This window comes from Cotesia glomerata, linkage group LG7 (genome assembly GCF_020080835.1).
Source record: "Cotesia glomerata isolate CgM1 linkage group LG7, MPM_Cglom_v2.3, whole genome shotgun sequence".
NCBI lineage: Eukaryota > Metazoa > Arthropoda > Insecta > Hymenoptera > Braconidae > Cotesia > Cotesia glomerata.
Window position 1 is genome coordinate 26,747,916 of NC_058164.1, and position 27,814 is coordinate 26,775,729.

At 30.5% G+C, this 27,814-nt stretch overlaps 1 protein-coding gene and 1 non-coding gene across 3 annotated transcripts; one reads left to right on the plus strand and one right to left on the minus strand.

Moving 5' to 3' along the window:
- The first annotated feature begins 47 nt into the window (after positions 1–47).
- Positions 48–27,573, plus strand: LOC123268424 (membralin). 2 transcript variants are annotated; one of them, XM_044733451.1, is made up of 13 exons: positions 48–683; positions 1,472–2,025; positions 2,791–3,026; positions 3,103–3,316; positions 3,390–3,528; positions 3,800–4,043; positions 4,117–4,207; positions 5,837–5,894; positions 6,974–7,057; positions 11,098–11,230; positions 24,380–24,479; positions 26,157–26,523; positions 27,076–27,573. In XM_044733451.1, exons 2-13 carry the CDS (start codon positions 1,690–1,692, stop codon positions 27,303–27,305), a joined length of 2,232 nt encoding a protein of 743 aa, XP_044589386.1. In that variant the 5' UTR covers positions 48–683; positions 1,472–1,689; the 3' UTR covers positions 27,306–27,573. The 2 variants fall into 2 exon arrangements, with proteins under 2 accessions (XP_044589386.1, XP_044589387.1); XM_044733452.1 differs by having other exon boundaries at positions 3,809–4,043.
- Trnat-cgu lies at positions 16,574–16,645 on the minus strand. Its single transcript has one exon. It is a non-coding gene; the product is annotated as a tRNA-Thr (tRNA).
- Positions 27,574–27,814: the final 241 nt, after the last annotated feature.

The following is a 27,814-nucleotide window of genomic DNA, read 5'->3' on the forward strand; positions in this document are numbered from 1 at the left end:
GGAATTTCTTACTGCTATAAATACAATAATAAAATTTTAATTGACAGTATCAACTTAACACACAAAATTACATTGAGAACTGTTTAATTGAAATGGTGGAATAACTATGTTGACAACTTGAGAGTGAATAATAAAATAAGAAATGACTCGACGTGTTATTTTACTTTTAAAAATACAGTAGCATGTAAATAGACAATTGATTAGTTTTTTTATTTTGATAGAATCTTCAATCTCAATCTGAAAGTTTCAATAATATAATAGATCATATAAAGATAAATATTCAATTTAATATATAATTACTGTCAAAAATATCTCGTTTTAACTTGACAACGTAATTTGTTTTTTAAAATTTATTTGGATCTAAAATTTGAACGGTAATTCATCACGAGGAGTGCAGCACCACCACAACTACTAGTTATAAATATTGCAACCAATAAATGAGTAGTGTGTCAAAACACTAAAGCAATGAGCCGATTATTTTTGTGTATCACAATGTTGCATTGATATTATTTGTTAATCGTAATAACAACTATTTATTGACAATTATTTAATAATTATAACTGAACAATAAGTCTACAACAACAACAACAGCAACAACAACAATTATTATCTACGTATATTACATCAACAATTTTTATTATCATCATTATTTAAATCTACACATGTATAGATATATTTATAATGTAAGTAAATAATATAATTACAAAACAATAATGTTAATTATTGATCATATTTCTTTTATATTAAATGTTACGTCATGTTAAAGACTCATTTAATTATTATTAATAATTTTCGGTGATTTAAATAAATAATTTATAATTGAGTAATTTTATATTTATTAATTTATAAAGGATAACAGTTAAAATTTTCAATTGAATATATTAACAGTATAATTTAATTAAATTTATAGCTTGTTTTTATTACATAACTACTTTTTCGACACTTTCTATTCAGTGTAATTTTTTTTTTTTTTTTTTTTTTTTTTACTTCAATGTAATTACTATAAATCCATATGTTTATAATTTACTGATAGTTTGTGATAAAATAAATCTAGATCGTCATGCCTGACAAGTTTTTTTCAAGAAATGTCTAGGTTAAGTTTTTTCTTCTTTTTATTAAACTAACGATTTTTTTTTTATTGACAATTCTCCGATTAGACAGTAATTTTATCTGTGGTAGTAATTTTTTAAGTAAATTAATAGTTTGTAACTGTTTAATAATGAAAATTGTAAATTGTAGTTACTGTAGTGTAAAAGTAAAAGCTTAACATTGATAAAGAAATATTAGTTAATTAAAGAATATATAAATGTTAATATATTATGAGTCATTGATAAGAATTTAATAATTCATGATAATTTCAATATCTTTGCAATTCAATTATAAAGATTTGATTATTTGATCAATAATTTTATTTAGACAGTTGCTTTTTTTCAAGGTGTTTAACAACATTAATAATATTTATCTGTTTCAGGTATAATATTGATAATATTGTAAAAATAACAACAACAATAATAAAACAACATTGATTAGCAGCGATGCTGAATGTAAACTGTAAAATTACATTCTGTCGATCTAATTATTGTTTCAATTGTAACAAATTATTTTGTTAATCATCACGCACATTATATTGTAATATTGTATTACAATTTATTTGAAGACTATTCAACAAGATATTAACATAATTTAAAAATGTCATCGGCTGATGTGTCAAACGCTCCACCATTTAATAATAACAACAACAATGTTACAAATAACAATATAAATAATAACAACAACAATATTACAAATAATAATATAAATATAAATAATAATAGTCAAAATGGAGGAGTTACAGATAATCATAGTTTAGCTGGAGCAATAGCGCCTGGTTTAATAAATCGAGCTAGAAATAATAACAATCAAAATGCATTGTACCACATGAGAGATAGACTTTTTCATGCTTTATTTATTAAAGCTGCTTTAGCTTATGCTCGAACATTTCCTAAACCTGTAAGAAGATTAATTGAATTTATAGTTTTGTTAAAGGTAATTTAATATATATTTATTAAAAGTATTAAGTCTGTTTATTAGGGTGAAAAAATGTAAGTTTTTTATGTGTTAAGAGCCCTCTCCAAAGAACAGCTGAAAAAAAAATTTTTAAGAGGTTGCTCCAAATTTTTTTTAATTTCAAAAATCGAATCTTTCTTTTTTAATTTTTTTTTTCTCGTTACGTCATAATTTTATAGACCAAAAAAAAAAAAAAGTTCCTGAAAGTTTCAATTCAAAATTTAAATTTTGAAAGGTCGCTCATAACTTTTTTTTTTAATTTCAGAGTCAAAAAATCCTAATCCAATTTAATAGTCGTCAATAAATTAAAAAAAAATTACGACCGACCTTTTAAAATTCACAACATTTTGAACTGAAACTTTCAAGAAAATATTTTTTTTTGGTCTATAAAATTATGACGTAACGGGAAAAAAAAATTCGATTTTTGAAATTTAAAAAAATTTTGAGCGACCTCTTAAAAATTTTTTTTCTAAGCTATCCTCTGGAGAGAGAGCTTTTAAAACATCAAAAACTAACATTTTTTCACTCGAGACTCAAAAAAAAAAAAAAAAATAGCCGGTTTTTTTGCGCCACCCTACTCTTTATAGTTTATCATTAAAATATGACGCAGCACAATTGTAATAACAGACAAATCCGGTTTTACATTGTGTATTTTTTTTTTCTTGTTTTTGTTTTCTTCACACACGTTTCTTGTGTTTATGATATCATCATTTTTTATTATATATATATATTTTTTTTTTTCAGGCAATAATGGCATTTTTTGTAATGGCTTATATTCACATAGTATTTTCACGAGCACCTACCAATTGTTTGGAGCATATAAGAGATGAGTGGCCACGTGATGGTATTCTAAGAGTTGAAATCTTAAGAAATGGAGCTGAGGATTACAGTATAGAAAAAAGTTATGCTAAGGAAGAAAAATTGCGCCAAGAAAAAGTTGATGATTTAACTAGCGTTCTTGGAATACTGCAAAGAGATGGGTAAAATTATTTATTACAACAGTTAATATATATTTTTTTTTAACATAGAAATTATTATTGATTTATTTATCTTTAGATTTATAAATATTGAACCGTCGGCTGTGGATGAGGAACGAGTTGTAGTAGAAAGTAATAATGAAAAATCTAATATTAAAGCAGGCGATGAAGTAGTTGAAGCAGCTACAATATCCGAAACATTTAGCAAAAATTTAAATATTACCAATGCAAGTACGAGTCCTTCTTTATCGACAAATATCTGGAACAATGGTTTTGTTACCGAATCGATAGACGTAAGAATAAATTTATTTTTTTTTTTAAATTATAAAAACTTTTATGTTTGTAAAAAAAGTAAATTTATTACAGGATCAAGATATTTTAACGTCATCAATAAAGTCAGAAAATTTAACAAATCAAACTGTTGATTCTGATTTAGATGTTGGGAATAATATTCTTCAACCTTTGAAAGATCACGTACCCAAAGTGGAAAAATTAGTAAGAGCAGGTGTAGTAAAAATTAAAATACTTAAAATAATAAAAATTCTCTGTCATTTATTAAATTTATTTAAAATATTAAATACAAACATAAATAATAGATAACTATATATCTATATAGTTATTTATTAAATGAAACTTGATAAAATTATATCGCTGACAATGAAAATGAGACAATGTAATTAGGAGATAAATTACAAAAGGAAAAGAAAATAAATGGCTGTAGAAAGCTACGAGTATTGTTTAAATGAAGTTAGTAACTTTCTTTGAATATGAATTAGTATTTCCAGAAGACGAATATATAGTTGAGTATTCATTGGAGTATGGCTTTCTGCGATTGTCTCCAGCGGTACGTCAAAGACTTAACATCCCAGTTAAAATAGTTACATTGGATCCACAAAATGATAAATGCTTTGGAGATGCATTTTCGAGACTTATTCTTGATGAATTACTTGGTTATGATGATCTTCTTATGGCGAGCATTAAAACTTTAGCTGAGCATGAAGACAACAAAGGATTTTTACGGTTTGTATTTTAATTACATTTAATAACAATCTCCTTTATTTATTATAACAATAATAATTAGTTTTGTTTACAGTAATGTTGTAACGGGTGAACACTATCGTTTTGTAAGCATGTGGATGGCTCGGAGCTCATATTTAGCGGCATTTTTCATAATGTTGGTATTTGTAAGTATTTTAAAAAATATTTTTTTTTTATTTTTAATAACATTGCACTGATAGTTGTACGTATTGAATAAAAATATGGTTGGAATAAAAAGTGAGGTAGGATTAAAAATTATTAGACATCAATATGGACGATTGATACGCAGGGGTTTTAATCAAACGGTTTTATTTATTTATTTTATTTCATTTTTTTATTTTTTTTTTTTTTTTTTTTTTTTTTTTTTGCCATGAATCCACGCAGCAATGTCGGGAAGCGTAAGAGGATATGGCAATCAATTCAAACTAACCGTCTACCTCCCGTTGCCCAGGAGGTTGGTCACGGGTAGTGGTGGGCGATAGAGAGAAGGAAGGTAAAATCCCAGCTTGCTGGCGCTCTTTTGACCCCATACTTGCAACCCTCTGGTGAGAGTTGAACCGCTCGTGTATAAATCAAAGTTATTAGGGGGCATCATATTCGTCGTCGCGAGCCCCAAGCTGGTCATTTCGTATCAAATTATCGTGAAATATGCGTGAGCCTGACGCCAACGAGGCCTCGAGATACAAAAATATAAAAAATAACTAAAATAACAAACTTCAGATATTTATTGTACACATACAATATCCCAAAAAAAAAAAAAAAAATCTATAAATAAATTTTATAATAATACTAAAGTAGTCTAAGCATGAGTTGTTGTATCATAATGATGAATGTCACCACAATCCCTATCGGGATAAATACTTAGCTGTTAGTTTGTGTCGCGTGTCAATCCACGTGAGTTTCAAACTCTCTGTACACGATTTGGTAGTTGGTTTATTTCTACTGGTCACGTGGCTCTGACTGTCGTCAATCCTCCAGCTTTTTCGTCTTCCACCCTTTATACCTCGTATTACGTTCGTTACAGCTTTTACTTTTTTAAACATTTTTTTTTTACTATTTTGTTTTTTGTTTTTCACCGACTCTTGACGATTTCATTTATTTATTATTTTTTTTTTTTTTTTGGTTTTATCATGTACATCCGATACCACTATAACATTTTACAATAAAATGTTGATTGTTGTACTTGTTTTTTGGTTCTTTTTACTCAAGCATTCGGGATTGTTTTTTAAAACTCGATGATATCAATTTGCCAAAGGTTGAGAAGTATTTTACGATGACCGAGGACTCGATTTCATTTTATTTTAAATTTATTATTGTTATCTAGCTTTATCAACCGATAAAGCTAAAATAAAAATAAATAATTTGATAAGTATTATGAGGAATAAAATGAAATTAGTTTAAATTAAAAGTTATTAATAGTCAGTTAAATGGATGAATAGTTTTTATGTAGTTGGAGAAGCTGGATGTGAGCTGCTGAGAATAACAGATTATCCAACATAGGGCGACAGGTGCCTGTTCAATTCGCGCTGCTCGCAATTCAATTGTATTATTCGTTTCACCCGGAAACCGATAGTACCGGTGAGAGCAGCTTGCAATTTGTCACTAGCAATACCGGGGCGAAGTTAACGAAATGAAATTGTTCTTCATTTGAAAATCTCTCCTTCAAATTGCTGAAGGGATCTTAGTATTCATTATTTAAATACAACCTATATCTAATCACAGTATTCCTTTAAATAATTCTTTTTTTAATAATCATATCTAATCATTTGTTTCAGACTGTTTCCATTTCTATGCTGTTGCGATACTCACACCACCAAATATTTGTCTTTATTGGTAAGTTTACAAAATATTTTATAAATTAAAATTAAATCGAATTACTCTGAGGAACTTTTCACATTTACCAATTTAAATTAAGAAGTATCTGAGTAATATGTCATATGTTTATTTATGAGGGTTGTTTTTCAAAGAATATTTTATATTTATACTTTTGCATTGGCCTAAAGCAAATAATGAAACGCGCCAGTAGGAAGAAAAAAAAAAAAAGAATTGTGGTGTAGGAAAATGGACAGTAAAGGTAAAATGGTTGTCTCAGTTAATTTTGTTAGCGTCTATTTCTCCCCAGTAAACATGGGCTGGCCAGTGACATCCGAGCTTGTGTCTCGTTGATGCGCTATTATAATTAAACAAAAAAATATCTATGTATATATATAAAGGTTCTTTGGGTTTTGTCTTCCATCCAGGGAATTATGAAAAATTGGTTTTTAAAACGTAGCAGTGACTCTTGGGTCGTTATATATTCTCTCAGAGTAAGCAAAGGTAAGTAAATACTTTTTCTACTTCTTGTCCTCGGCTGGTCATTAATCTTCACACCAATTTTCATTTTTTCTTTCATTAAATTAATTTAAGGATCATTTTATATATATATTTTTTTTTAATTATTTAAGCCTTTAAAATCGAAATATAAAATGATAAAATATTAACCCGAGTAAGAAGAAAAAGTTATAATAACTAGCGCGTCTTAAAAGTTACTGGACACTAAGTTAAAATCTAAAATTCATTAAAACGCCACATAGATGAGGTGAAAAAAAAATTATAGTGAGGGTAGTTTTTTTTTGCATAAAGAAACCAGGTGTACTGGGATTGGAGGGCCAACTAGAAAACTCCTACGACTTGGTGTGTATATTAAATGTGTACAAGGAAATATGTACGTAAAAGTTGTCTCGGTAATAGCTTGAGAAATTTGAATCAAGATCGAGGCCGTCACCAACTTTTATTAGCATCTTCTTTTCGTATTTCGTTACAAGTTACAACACTTTCAGACTTTTAAATAACTACATTTTTTTTGTTAATAATAATAATAACTTGTGATTCTATGCTCTAATAATCATTTAATTTAATATTATTTGTTACAGTTGATCTATTCCAGATGCTTGAATTCAATGTGACGGCATCTTTTCCAGCAGCATCCCTGTTGGTTGTAATTTTGGCTCTTGTTGGTAAGTCTATATTCTAAAAATAATTATTATAATAAGTAGTTTAATAAGTCGTTGAACTTTTAAGTACTTTTTATCGATCAATGAATAAAATTGTAGGATTATTAATTTTAAAGAATGATGAGCATTGTCAATTTATCTGATAAGACAAGGCCAATTTTAATGATTAAATTTAAATGATAACAGTGATATTGATTATGAGTTTAAAAAAAAAAACAAATTAGATAAAAGTCGATTTAAAGAAAAAGAAAAAAAAAAGAAAAGGGTCTGTCTGTAGGTACTTAAATTGTCGGCATCCATCATCATATCTCGTTAATTACTATAATCCTCTGTTCTCTATTGTCATTGAATAGAGTTTATGAGATATAATTCGTTGCACTCGAATGTGTTTGTATGGAGTTTAATCGCATTAACAAAGTACGGTATGAGGAATAGTTAATGAAAGTGTTTAACAGCAAATGTGTTTAAATTTCATCAAAAAATTAAACCAACCGAATAATTTATATCTGTATTTATAATATATTGATAGTATAAAATAATTATTGTGGATACCTGATGCTTAAAGAGGAGAGATGATTAAAGAATGCAGTGGTGTGACCCTTTAAGCTTACAGTAGTACTCTGGCAGTGTTATTTTTCAACAGTGGGAGAAATACTCAGGAGTGAAAATTCAAGCCCCTGTTTAGCGCGTTACGCGTTCCGACATAACCACCCAACTGTAAAATATTAAAGAGCTTTTTACTAAATCAGCGGCGCCGGCATGACTTTGGCTCTGTTACAAAGCTCATTGGTCAGGACGGTTAACCCGGGGATTTTGCATAAATTTCTGATGAACGCGCAACAGTTGGGTTGTCGTACTGATCCATTTTCCATTTTCATTTTCATTTACCAAACCTCTGTACTGTTGCCTATTTTCATTTCACTTTGAATTTTATTTTAAAACTTTTCCCCTTGCACCATTCATTAGGTTTTCATCCCTCTCTATATATTTTTTTTTTACAACTTTGTCGTCTATAATAAAAGTAGCAACCAAAAGCTGACGCTAACTATCACACGTCATACACCATAAAGAGCTTTGAATCTTCTTTTCTATGACACTTGTAGCGAAGAGGTAGTCATTAGTGGGGAATAATAATAATAGCAACAACAACCGTGAAAAAGGCTTCTTTATTTGAATTTATCATGATTTTAAAAAGAGTCTTCACGTTGGGTTCATTATCGAAGAAATCGTTTAGCAGAATAAGAAAATCCAAACCCGTCGAAATTCAGAACTGCAAACGATCCCTGGGTCCGGCGACCCGGTTAAAAAATCAATCTTCTAAGTGCTCTTACATTGGTTTAAGTGAATTTCACCAGTTCACTAGGGATCGAATCGGGTTACGTATAGTGATGCTACTACCACTACTACCCACCTTAAATGTAAGTCTGCACCCCATCCGTTTAGAGGAAACAAGCCTCAACTATCGGTTGAATTTCCACAGCTACTGCTTACACTTTATCGTAGATATTGCTCGGAAATCGAAATAGCTAATTCAACCTTATATATATTTATACTATTTTATTATCATTTGTTGATATTAATTATTTTATTAGATATTTAATCTTTAAATGTTATCAATTAATATATCTATATATATATCTAATATAATATCCATTTGTTATTATGTATAACATCATTATTTTGAACAACGCGATTTGAGGATATTACTGAGACTTAGTACTCATTAATATAGAATTACAACATATTATCAATGAGGATAATAATTTTATAACAATAATAACAAATAGCATTGTTATCGATAATATATTCAGTGAGCTATAGACTAAAATATGTTTTTTTATTTTAAAATAATATAGCCACTAGTTGCTTTCGGATGTGACCAACATGTCAACAAAAGTGGTAAATTTCCTGGTGGAATCAGGAGTTGTCATGTAGCCAAGTAGGGTTGGTCGGTTTATACCGACGGCAAAGCGGGTTACGTAGGATATAGTAAGAGACTCTCGGTAGGGTGAGGTACCTTGAGGAAGTTGTTATCTGAAGTAATGGGTTCCGGTTCCTGTGTCGCTTCCTGCTCTTCATCCGTCATCTCATTCTCCTACTACATATATACAAATCTTAGTTTTCGACTGTCGCTTTCTCAAACCTTATCTTCTTATCTTATCTTTCATCGCGATGACAACCGACTTTTTTCGATAAAAATAAATTCATAATAACGTAATATTTTTTTTTATTATATTATACACAGGTAATGATAGTTGTAAAAGAAAAAATAATAAGAATATATATTGGGTGATCGAAAATAAGATTATCGAGTCTAGGATTTTTATGTAAAAACGGTTGAGTGGACGAGCTTGAAGAGGGTGAAAGAAAGTTGGCTGTAGGGTAAAGGGTATTGGCTTAAGTTAGTGAGAAAAAATACCCGACTAGTATGCATTTAAACGGGTGCATTAGCTTTCTTGTTATCTAGGCGTTACGAGAGCATTTCGGTAAGGAGACGCCATCCTTGTGATTCATACGTCTACAAATGCCCACTATCATATTTATTTTTTATCAATAAAAATTTTTTTTTCATTTTATTTTCAATAATTGCTTCTGTTAGATTCAGAAAAATGTCAGAACGAATGTAGATGGCGTTTAATCAAGAAACTAATTATCTTTCGGCACACCCTCAAGTGTTTGCTCATTCATTTTTCCGTCAAGAAGTGCCTATATTTTTTTTTTTTTTTTTTTTTTTTTTTTTACAACTTTCACTCTTCAAAGTATCTTATTTGTAGTTAATCCAACTTTTACATGCAATAACAAATTAATGATTTTTTAAAAAACCCGCTAAATGAACTAGCAAAGAAGTGGCTCGTTAAAATAATTAGCAAATTCATTAATCGCAATGAGAAACGCGTTTCAAGAGTAATATACACTGTTTCGTGACTACTGCAGGTGTCATAGCGTGTTCAAACGCTTTTATGTCCTTTTTGTACTTTTATCTTTGCTAAAAGTTAGACAATTTAGTGAATTCATTAAAATTCATTAGCAAACACGACACTGTTTCTCACAATTTTGATATTTTAATTATCAATTAGTTATAAATCGCGAGTCGTACTAGTCATTATTGTTTGCACGAGTATTAACTCGAAAAACAAAGAGATTTTTTTAAATTTTCTAAAAATATTTATATGGTCGATAACAATGGTATGATTGTGAGTAGAGTATATGCGTAAAATAATGGTGCATGTTGATGTTAAATTTACAGAGTATAAATCCATGGTGTGGTGCATCGATTTAATTGCTTGGGAGAGTTATTCGATTAATAAGCAGAGTTTCAGGTCACACAAGCTTAAAAACATCGATAATACCCGGGTTAATGTTTCGGAATGTTGTGCTACTCTTAATTTTATTATTTTACTGTTAATTAAATACTATTAAAAGTTTATTACTTAATCTTTACAATTGAACATATTAATAAACTTTATAGCGAAATTTTTTAAAAGTTTTGTCATGCAATAGTTTGATTTCTATAAAATTTCTTAAAAATTAAAAAAAAAAAAAAAAAAAAAAAGAAAAGAAATGAATCTGGTGTAAGATAGAATGACAAAGCTACTCGTATAAATTTCCGATTAGTATTGAGGTTGCGAAGGGAGCTGGGATTCTCTGGCAATTCAACGTACGACTTCGGGTTGCTTTTGCTCAAACTGCAGGGGAAATTTCCATCAAATGAACTTAACAGCGTTGAACCATTAGTCACTTCTATCTCATCCCATTTCATTCCATCTTCCATCTTGCATCTCCCATCTCTCATCGTCCTCTCTGCGTTCCCGAAGGAGAAGAGGAAAGTGGATCTTTATCGGCGTCTTGCCAGCTGAAACTCTCTTTTAAATTTTCTTACTTGCTCTGGCCATAGTGTGACACCATATTGAAACAACTTTTTACTTGGACTTAGACTTTATTAAATATTTAAATTTAATTGCCTCTAAGTAGACAAACTTTTGAGTTTAATTGCCCAATTTAACAATTGATTAATCATTTTATTTTATTGATTAATATTACAGGAATGGAGACAATAATGTCGGAATTTTTTAATGATACAACCACTGCATTTTACATTATCCTGATTGTTTGGATCGCCGATCAGTATGACGTTATCTGCTGTCATACGCCAATCACCAAGAGACACTGGTTACGGTGAGTTGTATATTTTATATAGTCTGGCAACTTCAGCAACAGCATGATATTAAAGTTAAACAATTAAAAGAGGGGAAAAACATTTTTTTGCAAGTACTGTGGACAAAGTCCAAAGCAACAAGAGAATAAAAAAGATTTTTTAATTAAAAAGTATTAAGGAACAGGTAAGCAGCAAACAAAGTAGCCTCAGGCGGATACACCAACCGTTGGTTTTCTTTATTCCTAGTCAACAGACTAAAACATGAATTGATCTACGTGTCTATTCAAAATAGAAAAGGAAAAAAGTAAAAATGAATGAAATAAGTTTAAAAAATATACATAAAAAGTGATTCCTTTTGAAAAGCATCAAAGAAACGATACAAGTATCCCTGAAAAGTATTATAAAGATATCAAATTCCTACATCGCATGGCACAGGACTTTAACTCTTAGTTTTATTATAACTTTTTTCAATGTATAAATCCGTATATTTATTTCAAGAATTTATTTTTACATTGTTACCGTCCACTACAAAGAGCCAACCAACATACAAAGTTTAAAATACCATTCTGGATAAAAAATTTTAAAATATATTATTTTATTAGATAACTTTGATAGCGGAATCAGTAAACAGTAAAGTGAATTTAGTAATCCTCGAAATGAGGAACAAAGCACTAAGGAACTGTAGAGCAGTATAAGCTTCTGGTTAAGTAATAATTAACCTAATTTTCCCCAGTATATACTACAGGATAGTAGTACTTCTAACAACATCAAGTAACATGCCGTTCAATTACCAAAATCCCCCAACTATTATACATTATATTACTCGGAATCCTAAAATTATCTTTCCAACTCTGTTTGAATATCTCTCACGGATTCTCAAACACCAAAACTATAAACCGCTCACTCTCTGTCTCATCAATTCCATTTAATCAAAGATAATATAATATAGAATAAGTTTTTATATTGTCATTTTATTAAACATGTTAATTTTTTAGTAGCGTAAACGACCCGTGAAATGACAGATTAATTTTTCGTGATGATGATAATCAGTAGTTTGATGATATATTTTATGTAAAATAATTTTCAAAGGAAGTTGGTTATTTGTTAAGTATAAAAGTATCATCATTAGAAGCGGCAAGGGCTTGGTTGATAGAATAAGAGGGATGAATGTTAGTGGGTACTAACCGACGATAGGGTTCATCGATAAAGGTGGTAAGAGGAGAGAGAAACCCAGCGTGGTGGGAGGAAAGGGGTGGTAAGAGTTAGGAGAGTTAGGAGAGCTAGGGGTGACTTGGCACGTATGATGGATGTAGGGGCGTGGACCGTCTCGCATTACCAACTCCACAAGTGAATTGTTATCGGATCAACGCGAGTACCTCTATCTAGCCGGCAGTTATCGGACGGAGCACGCACATGTTTGACAGAATTCACTTATAGGTAAACACAATTGACCGGAACTACTCACAGTTTATCCGAGGTTCCACACTTTTGCTATTAAATTTTATTTTAAAAAAATAACTAAAATAAAATATAAATTTTATTAAAATAGTAGGGTAATTTTTATAGACGTCATCTCGATGATGGGGTTGTTAATCATCAACGGGGTTTATATACAGCAATCAGCTGGGCTTGTCTGCAAATAACCCAGCTTCTCCCAGTATCCTTCTATGATTATGATTGAATAAAGTCCATAATTTAACTTGTTAAGCAATTATATAAATAACAGGCACACGATTTCTGTCAAAGAATATTATTTTTTTATTCAGCTCTAGTTTTTTGTACGACAACAATTTCCAATCTGTTATTTCACTGAATTGATCTTTTAATTTTCAAATAAATATTTTTATTTCAGTCTTTTTTAATAACTGGAACTGAGCAGGGTTCGATTCCTGGCTTGGTCTCTGTAATTTTTTCGAAATTATTTTTACTTTCACTGAATTTTATGATAAATTAAAGAAGAACGGTTGAAAGTAAAACAGAGATTTTTTATTGCAAGAATGTAAGTTATTTAAAAATAGGGTTAGTTGGAGCGTTGTCTGTTTAGCCGTGGGCATCAGCACAGCACCCCAAATATCCCGAGATACATCCCGGTGTATAGCTATAACTATAGGGCTCGAGCCAAAATTACAGAGCAAACATTACCCACGCCACAAAGACTAGCGTCATCCGGTCGGGTTATAATATAGAGATGAGAGGAACGTCCGGTGATGATCTCCTATTCCTGATGCAACACAAAATCGTATCCTGTTTGTGAAATTTCATTATCACCGTACTTCGCTCTCTATGATAAATAATGATTGTTATTGCGCTGTGTGAATGTGGTATACTACCACGCGGTTTTCGAATTGCCTGATGCGGTCGGTTGTCATTCCAATGATATATCCCTCTAGGTTTTTTTTTTTATTTTAATAATTTTACCATTATTTTTTTCCTCAATCTGTTTTTTTTTTTTTTTTTTAATAATTTTGTTTAAGAAGTAGTTAATTAAACTATCGATTTATTTATTTAAGAGTTATTTTATCGCGGAAAAAGTAAAAGACGGAACAAATGAAGGAGATGTAAAGAAAGGTAAAAGAGATTGGGGAAGGGAAGGGTAAGAATGTATACAGAAATGAATTCGAGACGGGGGTTCCGATACTACTCGTGGCGTTTTAATCACAGCGTCTGTGTCCGTCTACCTTTAAAGAGGGTAGAAAGAGAATGAGAGAAAATTCAGAGGGTGAGAGAGTGATATCTAGAATAGCGTCCGTCAGGCAGGCGCCAACTCGAGAGCTGGAGCCGACGCTGATGGACGTACTCGGCATCATTTTCAACGGGTCCATTATTTCGCATTTCTTAATATATAAATATACATATAGACTTAAAACAAGATTCTTTCTAGCATACTTAAACTTTAATTCATACTGGCGAGAGTCACCGTCATTTAATGTTTAACAAATTAACCAATTTATTTTTTTTCTTTTTAATTAATAAATAAAAAATTGCGATAAATTATATTTAAGACATATCAAGATAAAATCGATCGAGTTAAAAGTTTGTTTGTTATTAAACTTTTATTTACACTTGGCAAAGGAATAAAATAAAAATCGATGGGTGAAACGACGGCAACACGAAGGAGCGCCACCAAGAAAATTAGTCTCCGAAGGATAATTAGCCAGAGCAATTGATCGTTCCGGATAGAAAGTGACCTGGTGAGAATACCAAATGGCTTTACTTTTGTGTTAGGTTGTGTGAGGTGAAACCATTGAAAAATGTTGCTTTTTTTTTTTTTTTTTAAATTATTATGATGACTATGCTCTTACTCTTCCTTTCTCTCTTGCATTTACTCGAGTTTTATTTATTTATTTTTTATATATTTTTATTTTGTACTGTGTGACAGTAGAAAATGTCGACACGAAAGTTGACATTCTGTACTTGGCATAGAACCCATTATTTCTGCTTTTTGCTTGTGATGAATAGTTCGCTAACGTTTTAGTGTTGTACTCAATGAAAATTCATTTCCAAACTGCCAGTATATATTTTGTTTAAATTTAAATAAAAATACACATACATAGAAAAAGTTTTATTGTATATTTGATGGATTCAAATATTTAAACTTGAGCGTTTTGTTAAAGTTATTTTAATTATAATTAACAAAACAATGATAGAGATAATATAAATTGATGATGTGAGAAGTAGTTTTACCAGCAGTAGCGGGTTCTAACGCGCCGTTAGACAGAACGAGAATTGACGGTGATGACACCCAACTGTGTACCCAGTATTACATACTTTTGCATCTTTATTTAGTCCTGTAATTTCTTTTTTATTTTTGTTACGGGTTCCAGAGTTTCGCCCAAATTAGTATAAATGTCTCTAGTTTGTCCCTTTATGGTGGTAACAAAAAACAATAAGAAGATACCTTGTATATAACTCTATACATACTGTTTTAGTTGGATTTAATAGTATGAAAATAAATTAAAAAAAGAAAAAAAAAAAAATTAAACTTGATATAATTTTATAAATATGACAATTAAATATTTAAGGAACATTAATAGTAATGATAGTATAGCAGATTCATTGGATCGTGAAACAAACGGTCGAATGTTAACGGTTGGACAATTTCATTACTTGGGATATATCGGGTGTGGCGTGGTACAGCGAAATGACACTCTATTAAACGGTGTTCCGGTGGCGTCGGTCGTCGGGCGTTCGGGCGTCGGGTGTCGGACAACCAACCAACCTAGAACTCGGGGTAGACTGCCAGGGTGTTCTGTACTGCTCTACTACACCCTGGTATTCACTTGGTATGGTGTCACTGGGAATCTATTTGCATAGTAATGGCTACGTCGCTTCCATTTATAAATACCGGCACGCTTCGACGCCTTGGGTGATGGTCCGCATTTAGTCCTACTTTTCGTAATCATCATCATCATCATCATCATCCACCAAACTCAACCCAGCTAAACCTTATCCATGTATAATTTGTTTATACTCCTCCAGGCGATTCATGTTTTCCTTTTCTCGTTAAATCTCAACAGTAAAATCCTTGTTGCCTTCTGGTTCCTGGTTCTTGTCTGGATTATGCTCAACTCAACTCTACCAGTGAGCTTTATTATTATTATTATTATTATTATTATTATTATTATTGTATATGCTGATGCTGTCAGTGGATTCCAATTAAAATAGTGAGTTTCTCTGTTATACTAAGTTGAAGCAATAAATGCCCCTGGCATGGGTTACTAGTAGAGTACCTAGTACTTGTTAGTCAATCAAACATTATATATATATATATATATATAATATACATCAAATATGTACACATTAAGTCACAAAGACGTTATTAGTATTGATAGGCTATGATAACAACAATAATAATAATAATAGTAATACTAATGAGAATAGTTGGATACTGAGACAGAGAGAAACTATAATCCCACTGTGGAACAGAAAGCGTTCATATGGAATTAACAATAATACAGTTCAGTGAGTAATCCTTGGAGTAAGGCTTGCTTCGAATTACTAGCTATCACCCAGATTTGTCGGTCTTTATTGGTACCCATCTAACTCCTATAATGGATCAACTCTCTGATTAACATTGCTAATTAAATTTTCCCTTTTTATATCATTTTATACTAATTATCATTATTTTTATTAATTTTAATAAATCAAAGATAGTTAATATTATAAGCCAGCTACCCGATCCAAATTGTTGGAGAATGACTAATTTTTCACTATAATATTTTATCGGTATGAAGTCTCAATACCATCAGAGAAAATTTAGGTGACGATAATAATTAAAATTTGTTTAGACAATTATTATTAGAGAAAGATGTAATTTTTTACTCAGTGTAACTTTTTTCAGTGACTGAAAAAATAATTCGGACATCCCAGACCAGGACTCGAACCTGGATCTTTTGGTTACGCGCCAAATGCTCTACCAGTTAAACTATCCGAGACCTATTCGCTCAGTGCGAAGCCATGGTGGGGAGAAACTGATTTACCGTCAGCGCTACCCGTGGCTATATCCGATACTACGGGGGCTGTTTTATGTTTCGAGTTAGCTAAATATACAAATTGAATTGTTATTTAAAATTTATTTAAATAACATAACATAAAATGAGTCACAAAAGTTGTTGTGTTGTTAGTTGTAAGAATACAGGTAGAAAAAGTGCTTGTCATTTTTATAAATTTCCAACAGCAAGTTGGAAAATAAATCAAAGGGAAAAATGGATAGCCGCTGTTGGGAGACAAAAGTAAGTAGAATCATAACCTTACTATCGGTAATAATAAAAATCTTGAAAGGAGTAAAACTTAAAAAATAGTAAGTTTAAAAATGCTTGGAAATATTATTATTAATTAAAAAAAAATTTTTTAAACATTTATAAATTTAGCATAGTTAATAATTATTAATTATATATTAAAAATAAGATTGAATTTTTTTATTATAAACTTTTCATTTATTATTTAAGATTCATTTACTCTTTGCTACTTATTATATTAAACTAAAAGATTATCCATACCAATGATCATAAATTTTAAATATTAAATATTAAAAATTTTCAATTTTCCTTGCAGTATTGATGGCTCATTGTGGACTCCAAAGGCACATGATTATATTTGTAGTGATCATTTTATTGGAGGCCAAAAGTCTGACATAGAATCGAGTCCCAGCTACATTCCTACTAAATTTCCTACAGTTTATAAATCTCAAAAAGTTAATGAGTTAATGGTCATGAATAGGTGAGTAATAATATATTGAAATTAACATAATTTAAAAACTAAAAAGGAGAGTATTACTATAAATTTTAGATATTATTTTATAAATAAATACTGTCGCTATTAAAATTTGTGATTATCAGCAATCAAATAATATGAACTTTTGTGTAATAAATTTTTCAGATTTAAGCGCTTAATGGACCGCCGGCAGAACAAAAATGCATCTTCAGCACTCAATCCTGAGCCTGAAGTTAATGAATTACAAGAAATGATTACTGAAGATCCGCCGACAGTAACTCATTTGAGAGTTGATCAAGAGTGTCAAGTTAACTTCCATTCAGAGTCTGATGTCAATTTTCACACATTTATATGTAATAGATATGTTAAAAATGAAATATGTAATGCAGAGACTCAAACAGAAATTATCGACGATACTAGGTCAATTAAAGTTAAAATTGATAAAAATGCATCAAAAATGAAATCCGTTTTATTATGGTTTCCATTTTAAATCCAAATTTAAAAATAAAAATGATAAATTTAATCGATTAAAAATTTTTCCCAGCTTTATTATTGAATTGTAATATGTTAATTTTAGTTAGCAAACATAATCTATTTTTGTACTCTAAAACAATCAGCACATTTAATTTGTAGAATTTTGAAACAATAAAATATTTTGGTAATTTCGTTTAATCTAAATTTACTTATAAAAAAAATAATTAAATGTTTATTCAAGTTTTCTTATAATTTTTCTCTATTTTCTTTTTTATTTGAATTCAGTCTGATTTCAGTTAACCTATCTTTATGTGTGCTAACTTCTATGCTACTTTTTCGGTATTAAATATACTTACATTTCACTTTTTAATGCACAAGAACACTTTACATTAACAAATATTTATTATAAATATTTCCTTTAATTAAAAACATTTTTATTTATCATTCGATATTATTATTTCTGACAGCCATTCAATACATAATAAATATATTACAATAGCCCCCTGTAGTTCAAACGTGCCATGGCGCTGAAGTCGCGCACAGAGCGAATCCGTAATTACTATTCAGCTAGACTGAGTAATTCTCATTTGGCCAGGAATTTTTTCATTTTCAGTCACTGAAAAAAGTTACACTGAGTAAAAAATTACATCTTTCTCTAATAATAATTGTCTAAACAAATTTTAATTATTATCGTCACCTAAATTTTCTCTGATGGTATTGAGACTTCATAACGATAAAATATTATGGTGAACAATTAATAATGAAAAATTAGACATTCTCCAACAATTTGGATCGGGGGTAGCTGGCTTATAATATTAACTATCTTTGATTTATTAAATTTAAAACACCGATCTTCATATATTAAATATACATTTTTATTAATGTTAATGTAATAAAGTTAATCGAATCAAGTGCTTGAAGATTGGAATCTCAAAGACAGTAAAGACCCGAAAAAGTATCATGGTTCACTGATATTCAATGCCAGAACAATGAAAAAAAAATAAATAAAAGTTACTACATGTGAAAAGAAACAAAGGGGCTAGAGGAACTGAAAATAGAGGAAAAATCTCTGGGCGGTGCAAACTCAACCATAATGGAAGTTAATTACGAATAGTTTTCCACGGGATCAAAATAAACAACTAATAAAGTTTTTTTTTTTTTTATTTTTCGTGTCTTTTTTATAAATATACACATGAAAAAACAAAAAAAAGATACATTATTATTATTTATTTATTTAATTGGCCATGAAGTCGAAACTCCTTGCGGCCATCCAAAATTGATACAAAAAATCTTAATATAATATATAAAGTAGTGTGTTAAGTAGTATCTATAATATAGTGTGTTAAACACTCAATCACTCAATCATCACTAAATTCTAATACAATGAATACATATTATGATCTATCAGATTGTAAAAAATATTCATAACAAGCAGTTCGAAACTCCATAAACGTTGGTAGCGTCGTACAATCAGCTGGTAATTGATTCCAGATTTTAACCGCAGATATCAAGAATGATTTTTCATACTTCGCTGAATGATAAACAGATAACTCAAGATACTCTTGACGAATATCTCCTCGGCGTAGGCGAGGCTCAAGAATTTCTAAGTCTCGCCTAATTAGAGGCTTTTGATTAAGATACAATGCTTTATAAATAAGACACGATAAGAAAAATTTACGCCTAGAACTGTCAGCCAACGAAGCTCAGTATAATATTAAGTAACATGTTCATACTTTGATATTTTAAAAATGTATCGTACACAAGCATTTAATTTTCTCTGAAGTCTAGTCTGTTGTTGACCTGTAATATCAGTATAAATAGCCGCGCAATAATCAAAAATAGGATAAATTAGAGTAGTGACCAATCTTTTCCTAACAGGCAATGAAAAAACATCTCCATTCATCTTTAACTGTGCAAATACTCTCATGCTACTTTTGCAAACCTCAGTAATTTTTAAGGACCAAGTTAGAGTGTCTTGAAGTATGACTCCTAGATACTTTACTGATTTACAATAGTCAACTATAGTATCATTTACAACTATTTATTTGGAATCACTTCACATTGAACATCAGCCAATTTTTGTGCTGATCCAAAAATCACTGCCTTTGTTTTGTTAGGATTTAGTTTAAGACCGTTTATAATACACCACTTCAGAATTATAACAATTTCCTCATTCAGAATTCTTACAGAGCTTTTTATATCACAAGGTTTACATGTTAAGTAAATCATCAGCATAAAACAAGTGCTTACAGCGCTTAACTTAAGTAATACACCCAAATCTGTAACATAAATGGAATAAAGTAGTGGTCCAAGGACACTGCCCTGCGGAACACCACTCAAAATTTCTTTCCAGTCTGATATACCAGAATTATCAATTCTAATTGCTTGCAGCCTATCTTTTAAGTATGATACAATCCAATCAATAGCAAGATCTCCAAAACCTATAGCCTTTAATTTAAATATTAAAATCATTTTGTTATCAATGCCTAATCTAATATCATCACATAACCTCAAAACAGCATCCTGTGTATTCAGACCTTCCCGAAAGCCAGTTTGGTAATAATCAATAATTCCATTGACAGTTAAATAATTAATAATTTGATCATTGACACATCTTTCTAGCGCTTTTGACAATGTACAAGTTATTGATATTGGCCTGTAGTCTGAAAACACAGTTGGACTCCGAGTTTTCGGAAAAGGCAACATATATTAGCTGAAGAACAATATTGTTGTTTATGGAATATTTAGAGAAATATAAATAATATTGCGATTGGTTATAAACGATTTAAAATAATAAAAATTTAAAATAAAAATTGATAGTGCGTATGTGTGTTGAAGTGGAAACTGGTATCCCTACAAGTTAATTTGTAACTTGAACATTTCGCCGACAGGATGAAGTAGAGTAGGTGATGCGGAGGATGAGAGAAACCGAAGTATAACGTTAGGTAGTTGGCAGTAGAATGGCTTTTGATAGTAGGATGAGAGGCTACCAGATTGTATATATGTGTAGTATAGATGTAAAGCTGAAAGACAAAGATGAATAGAGTGTAAAGAGGATAGTAGAGGAAGAACAAGAGCAGCAAGAGAGTTGTTGGTGATAATGGTACCAATGCTAGTAGTAGTAGTAGTAGTAGTAGTAGTAGAAGTAGTAGTAGTAGTAGCAGTAGTGGTGGTGGTGGTGATCTGCTGATGGTGGGTTGGGTTGGGCAGGGTTTGCTCGGGGGAGCACACCTCGAGGTTGTTTGTTGCGCTAATGTCTAATTAGTGGAGTGGTATTGCGTCGCCGCCGCGTCGAAAGCTGTCGTTGGAATCTCACTATGAAAATTCTGAGCCATAAAAGAAGAGCTAGTATTAAAATTTTATAAACAACTCTGTTATTATTATCATTATTGTTATTATTATTATTTAAAATGTTTTCCAGAGCAAATGGGGATTATTTTTTCGACATTATTAAATAATGAAAAAATAATGGCTGACTAGAGAGTTACCAGTACTACTGATGAAAATATATTAAAAGCACTTGTTACTGGACGTTAAAGGCCAATAGATGATGTTCAAAGGTGGAACAGTGTATTGAAGAGAACAAAGCGAGGTTGCTTCTATAGGTGTTATAGGTGTCTTTTGTTGGATTTAGTTGATATCGATTTATAGGTGAATGCTGGTGTCGAAAGGACGTACGTGAATAATCTACCGGTATAAAGGTTGACGGTCACCCAGATTTCAAATGCTCCAGAGTAATGCAACTACCCTGTTGTGTTGGCCCTTTGGCCTCCCGTCGATTCAACATCTCTTGCCCATTTTCTGGCTCATGTTCTATATACCACCCGGAAATTATTTTCTTTTCATTACTTCATTCCTCTCTTTAAGGGAAAATAACAATCCTCTGGCATTATTTCTTGTTGTACTGTAGGAATAATCATCAGACATACTTGAAATACGTATTTTGCATTTCATAAAAGAAAAAAAAAAAAAAAAACTTAGAATTCTCCTGTGACTCACCACCAGCGGACTAGCTCGTACGTTTTTATGAATTGAGAGATATAAATTCCAAAATATGTAAATATTCCTTTAGTATGACTAGAGCATGATAAGTCTCTTAAGATTGAGAAAAGGTGGGATCAGACCTTTTTATTATTTTCACAACCTTCTTAAATTTATTCATCCAGGCTGTTTGAATTTTTTTTTTACAATTTCTAAGAATCAGATTTCCAATTATTCCTCAATGAAGCCTTTTATCTGCTCCGTTAATATTAATTACCGCAATGACAACTGACTGATATCAATATCTGATATCAATTCAATGTTGGAAATTCAGTATTTGTGTCTGGAAGATTGTTTTAATGTATCAAAAAGAAAAAAAAGGAACATCCAGATGTTTGATCCGACGATTTATTTATAAAACTAAAACTCTGGTGTATTTATCTTGTGCTCACCTTTGCCTGGGATGGATTCTAGTGATATTTCATTTTCCGGTGGTCCGAGTAAAGAAATAGGACCGTGCTCCCAAGGGTAAGAATGGTCACATAACCTTATTTACCGGTACAAGAGAAACCAGTCGAACAATCATCCAGGTATTATTTACTGTCGTCAAGGTTCGCTTCTATGATTTTCTTCTATTTCATCCTCCATCTCCTGCATATATTTATGAGAATTAAAATATTAATTGTTGTATTTTTGATTGGAGGGAAAAGATTTAGGAATGAGTAAAAAAAAATAAAAAAAATGAAATAAGAGATTAGATCTTGGGAGCTGATAGTAACCTTTTTTCCTTTGATAACTGATGTTCAATCGGATTGGCAGTGAAGCCTCTTGAAGAAGCCGCCGATATTTTCACAGCACTCGAGTAGTCTGTTCATAGATGTGACATTCACCATAGAGAGTTGATTTCGCTTTCTCATTCTTCATCGTCGTACCACTTATCGCTTCTTCAGACTTTATTTTATATATTTTTTTATTTCTTCGGTGTCTTTTGAATTTGTATCTCTGCTTTCAAACTAGATTTTTATTTCTCCAGTGATCGGGTAAGAGATTTTATCAATATAATCATTTTTAATAATAATTTTTCAAGCGACACACTGATTTTTGTTCAAATATCATTGTTTTCTGTTTATCAACCAGGAGGATCCTGAATAAAGAGAGTTGTCAAAGAAAGGAGTCTAGGAATAGGAGACTATTGAGAAATAAGATAAAGAAGAGAAACAAGAGAAATAGGAGATGGTTTCTCGTGTGAAAGCCGAATTGTTTGTACTTTGTTCTGTCTTGTGTCTTGTGTCTTGTGTCTTCTATTTCTCAGACTATGTATTTCAACTTTGTCTTTCTTCTTTCTTCATCTGGTTGCTGGCCACTCAATACCCCGCGGGGTTTCCTGCCTCCTCTTTCTCTTTTACCGTATATACAGCATATCCCCCGTCGACCTGAGCTCAGATTGCTTTTATATACCGTGGATTGATTGACAATATAGTTACATTATAGCACAGAAAATAACTAAATTTAATTGTATCTACAACCTTTTATTATTTATTATTCAATTAACTAAACAAAAATATATTTTATATTTAAAATAAAAATACTTGACACTATTATAGTGTTATACTGAAGAAGAACAAGAAGAAGAAGAGATAGATGCATAATATGACGTCTGGTATATCCACAACTGAAACTCTCTTGTACGGCTTTAGAGATGATGTTATGGGAATACGTAACGCTGGATTTCAGAGTAGTACACCCTACTATCCTCTCACCAGCTTTATCATCTCATTCCATCTATAATATTTTTCTTTTTACTTAAATATAAATACATACATACTAAATTTCACAGATATCTTTTTCTTACGCAATTCTTGTTGTTGTTTTTTTTTTTTTTGTTATAAGAAGATGGACTTGTTTGACAATAAATAGAGAAAGAGAAAAACAAGATTGTTGAAGGGTGAAAATACTTTGAAAGGCATTGAGCTTTAGGAATCTGAATAATCTCAACAATGAGAGTGTCATTGAAAGGAACATCAGTTGGATCCTCTATCAAACTTTTAGAAATCTTAAAAGTTACCTTTTAACACTGAATATATCAATTTTTTAAATTAAAAAAGTAACAACAGATTTAGTGTCTAATTAAAACAACCGTTTCCTTTAATTTTATTCCAACACGTATTTTTTTTTTTTTTTTTTTTTTTTTTTTTTCTTTTTCTCTCTCCACTTAAGAAACTGTATAAGAGAATATAAACCGAGAATGAACCTTTTGTGGTTTTAAACTTCTTAGATGTATTCAACTCTAATAAGAAGAGGTTGGATTAGCATTCAAATGATACCTTTAATTAAACTTTTATTCCTTTTTAAAACATTTGGTAAGAGGGTGTAAATTATTATTTAAATAAAAAGTAAAATCGATTTACTATTTTAACAACTTTTAAGTTAATTGAAATAATAATAAAAAATAATGTATATGTATTATATTAATGATCGGATATTGAAATTTTCTGTTACAGATTCTTCTATCTTTATCATTTTTCATTTTACGCTTATCATTATCGATTTAATGGACAGTACAGCAGTCTTGCACTCGTCACATCGTGGCTCTTCATCCAGGTGAGTGGATTTATCTTCTCTTCTCTCGTCTCTCTTCACAGATTACATTTTCGCAGTCAGCTGCAAGTGACGTTTCCTTATAATACAACCTTATACTGTCTTGTCTACCTTCTTCTTGAAAGATCAAAGCTTTGTGTCTACTCATCCGTGTTGAATATCCCGAAACATTGTATTGTTTATAATTTATTCACTGGATTACTCTGGTGTACACTCATATATCATTTAACGTTAATAATTAATAATTATAATAAAATAATTGTTATTCCGTCAATTTCAATTATTACAATTGATTATGCTGTCAAAAGCCCAACGGTTTTATTATTTATTTTCTTCACAACAATTGGCATAAAGTTTACCAGTCTGACAGTTTTCTTGTATTTTGTAGTAGTATTTATTTATTGGGGCGAAAATTTGCAACCTCATTCCTGTCAGTCGCAGTAAAGACCCACCGTAGCGACAACAATGTTATTATATTATTATAATTTACATTTATATATCAATATAGAATATTATATTGATGAAATTATTTCATTCATTTATTTAATTAACAAAGACAGTAATAATTAGTTGATTAGATTGATAGTTGGTGTGGTTTTACGATGAAACGAGCTAAAATTTATATCGCGATAAATTAACCAGGGTATGGCCGGAGGTAATTTTGATTTTCAGCTATGGCTCAACGGTCTTTGACGATTAACCCCCGGGGCTTCATTATCAATAACATTTAATTTTACAAAATCCATCTGTTCTGTTAAGCTAATTAACAATATAATATTCAAAGGAATTATTACGATTTTCATTTTTTTCTGTAAAATGTCAATCGAAAAATAAATTTTATATCACGGTGCTTTTTATCCGAACAATATATTAAATATCAAATATCAAAAGTCTTTGTTAGTTTAGTTCTTTCGATAAATTGACAAGTGTCGTGTGCAAATTCACTGGTTTTAAATAACTCAATCACAAATTATTATACAAAAAAATGAAAAATCTAATAAGGGTCTGTCAAGTTACAAATAATTTTTTTATCCTTGGAATAAATATAACACTGCGTAGGTCACTGAAATTTATAGAAACGATTTGTCACGTGTCATTGGCATCACATTTACTTGTTACATTTTTTTATTAAATAACAACTTGCTTTTTTTCTTCCTGTAATTGCTGATCGATAGAATAATATTTTTAGACAAAAATAATAAAGAAGAAATGTCGATTGTGTAATATATTTTATTTTTTTTTTTTATGTCAAATCTTTATATTAGAGGAAGTTTGAAACAAGAAAGTACCTCGGAGCTGATAAAGAGAGCCACTACACCTAATAATCAAACCACTAGAAAAAAAAAAAAAAAGTAGAATGAAAAGAGATGAATGAGCAGATATAGAGATAGCGATTGGAACTCCCGGTAGTAGCTCACTTGTATCATCTCGTCTCTGGTAAATTTATATGGAAATTTGGGAAATTCGTTCTATATTACCAGTACCGAGAGTTTGTTTTCTCTTTTACTCCCGTGGGTAGTAACTCTAACTAGTGTTTGTTACCGAGTATCGAGATTTAAAAAACTTTTTTAGTGGACTGATTTGTCAGTCATGATATTCAAATAATTTTCAATACTAGATTTAATATAACTTTATTTTAAATAAATTGGAAAAAAATCTAATTTTGTTTTATCCTACCAGCACTCTATGCTGTATTTTTTCCATCACTACGAGCTCCCGGTGATACTACAGCAGGCGCAATTGCAGCAGATTCTCTTGCGAAATCATGCACCAACTGGAGGTGCTGGTGCTGGTACTGGTCAATCTCCTGGACCAAGTACAGCAGCTACAACTCCTGGTCCGTCTCCGGCTACAACTCCTTCTTCGGACAGTCCGAGTCCTTTGACGCCGACCACAGATCAAACCCAGCAAAATTACATTAATGAACTTTCTCAGTTAGATTTTGATCCAAATGATTCCCACCAACAACTTGTAACTAATAATAATTCCGGTTCTGAAGTTGCGGAAACAGTATCAAGGCAATTTATTAACTTACCAACTATTAAAGGTTTGTATAATAATAATAATTATTATTTTTTTTTTTAAATAATTCAATAGATCAACAGAGCAATTATCTATTGACATTTATATTTACGTATTTGTGTTAATCAATGTATATTAATGAATGAAAGGATTTTGTGGACTAATATTGAAGTGTAATTTATAGAACCGTGAATTACAGTTTCGTGATTCAATCTATTAAATATAACTTAATTAAATATCCCTGAAATTATAAACTCATGTACCTTCTGCATGTTCGTTATAACAAACATTATTATTCTAATTGTTCTCAACTCTATTGTTTACATAAATATATTGAATATTGATATTGTATAGCAGAAGATGATGATGATGAAAATAAAAGATATATAAAAATTGCGCGTATCGAATATGCATATATATATATATATATATATTTTAAATTTCAATAGACTTTGATTTAGTCTCCATAGAATATTGTCTGGTATCAGAGAATGAAACTCAATAAAAGTGTATGCAATTTCAAATTTTCATTCATTATTATAAAATGCTCTATTGAATTTTTATTGTATATATTCAGCAACTGAAAATGAAAGGACGTCGTTGGGTGAAGCGACGACATCTACCGATACACAATCAATAGTATCGAAAAAATTAGAACAAGAACAAGATAAACAAGACGCTGATGATGATGATTTGAGTAATGACAACAAACAAGGGTCAACATGCGAAGAATTTGAAGTTATTGAACCAACAGAACCACAATCCTCTTCTAGGGAGCTTTCTCCTCAAACTGATATTACCCATTAATTGATAGATAGTTTTTATTTTCTTAACTGTTAAGTTTAATATAATTAAATTAACATTTTTTCAAAATTTATATCATTTAGCTTGTATCATTCAAAAATTGTTGATTAGAAATTAATTTATTTTTATTATTATATTTTAATAATTGATGTTATTAAAAATTTTTTTATTTTAAGAAGCAAAATACTTAAATAATTATTGTAATTTTGAGGTTGTCTCAATATGCTCGCTTTGTATATGATTAATAAAAATAAATAAATAATTTGTTAATTGACGAGTTGTAAAATGATAAAATGTAAGTATTTGCCAGTAATAATTTTATTCTGTTAAAGTTTAAACAGAGAATGAGGTTCTAATGTTAGGAATCAAACAGGTGGTGTGAGAGTGACTTAGAAGGAAGATCCCAGAGGTCCGATTATTCAGAACCAGAAAGAGAGAGAGAGAAGAATATATATTCTACCGGAGCGAACAAAGTGACAAGTGACTCAATACTGGAACAAATGTAACGATTT

Excerpts from the sequence above, each read along its gene's own strand:
- LOC123268424 (XM_044733451.1), top strand. The coding sequence starts at position 1,690 with ATGTCATCGGCTGATGTGTCAAACGCTCCACCATTTAATAATAACAAC. Across the intron at positions 3,529-3,799 it reads GGAAAAATTAGTAAGAGCAG|TATTTCCAGAAGACGAATAT; the intron begins GTGTAGTAAAAA and ends AATATGAATTAG. Across the intron at positions 26,524-27,075 it reads TAACTTACCAACTATTAAAG|CAACTGAAAATGAAAGGACG; the intron begins GTTTGTATAATA and ends GTATATATTCAG.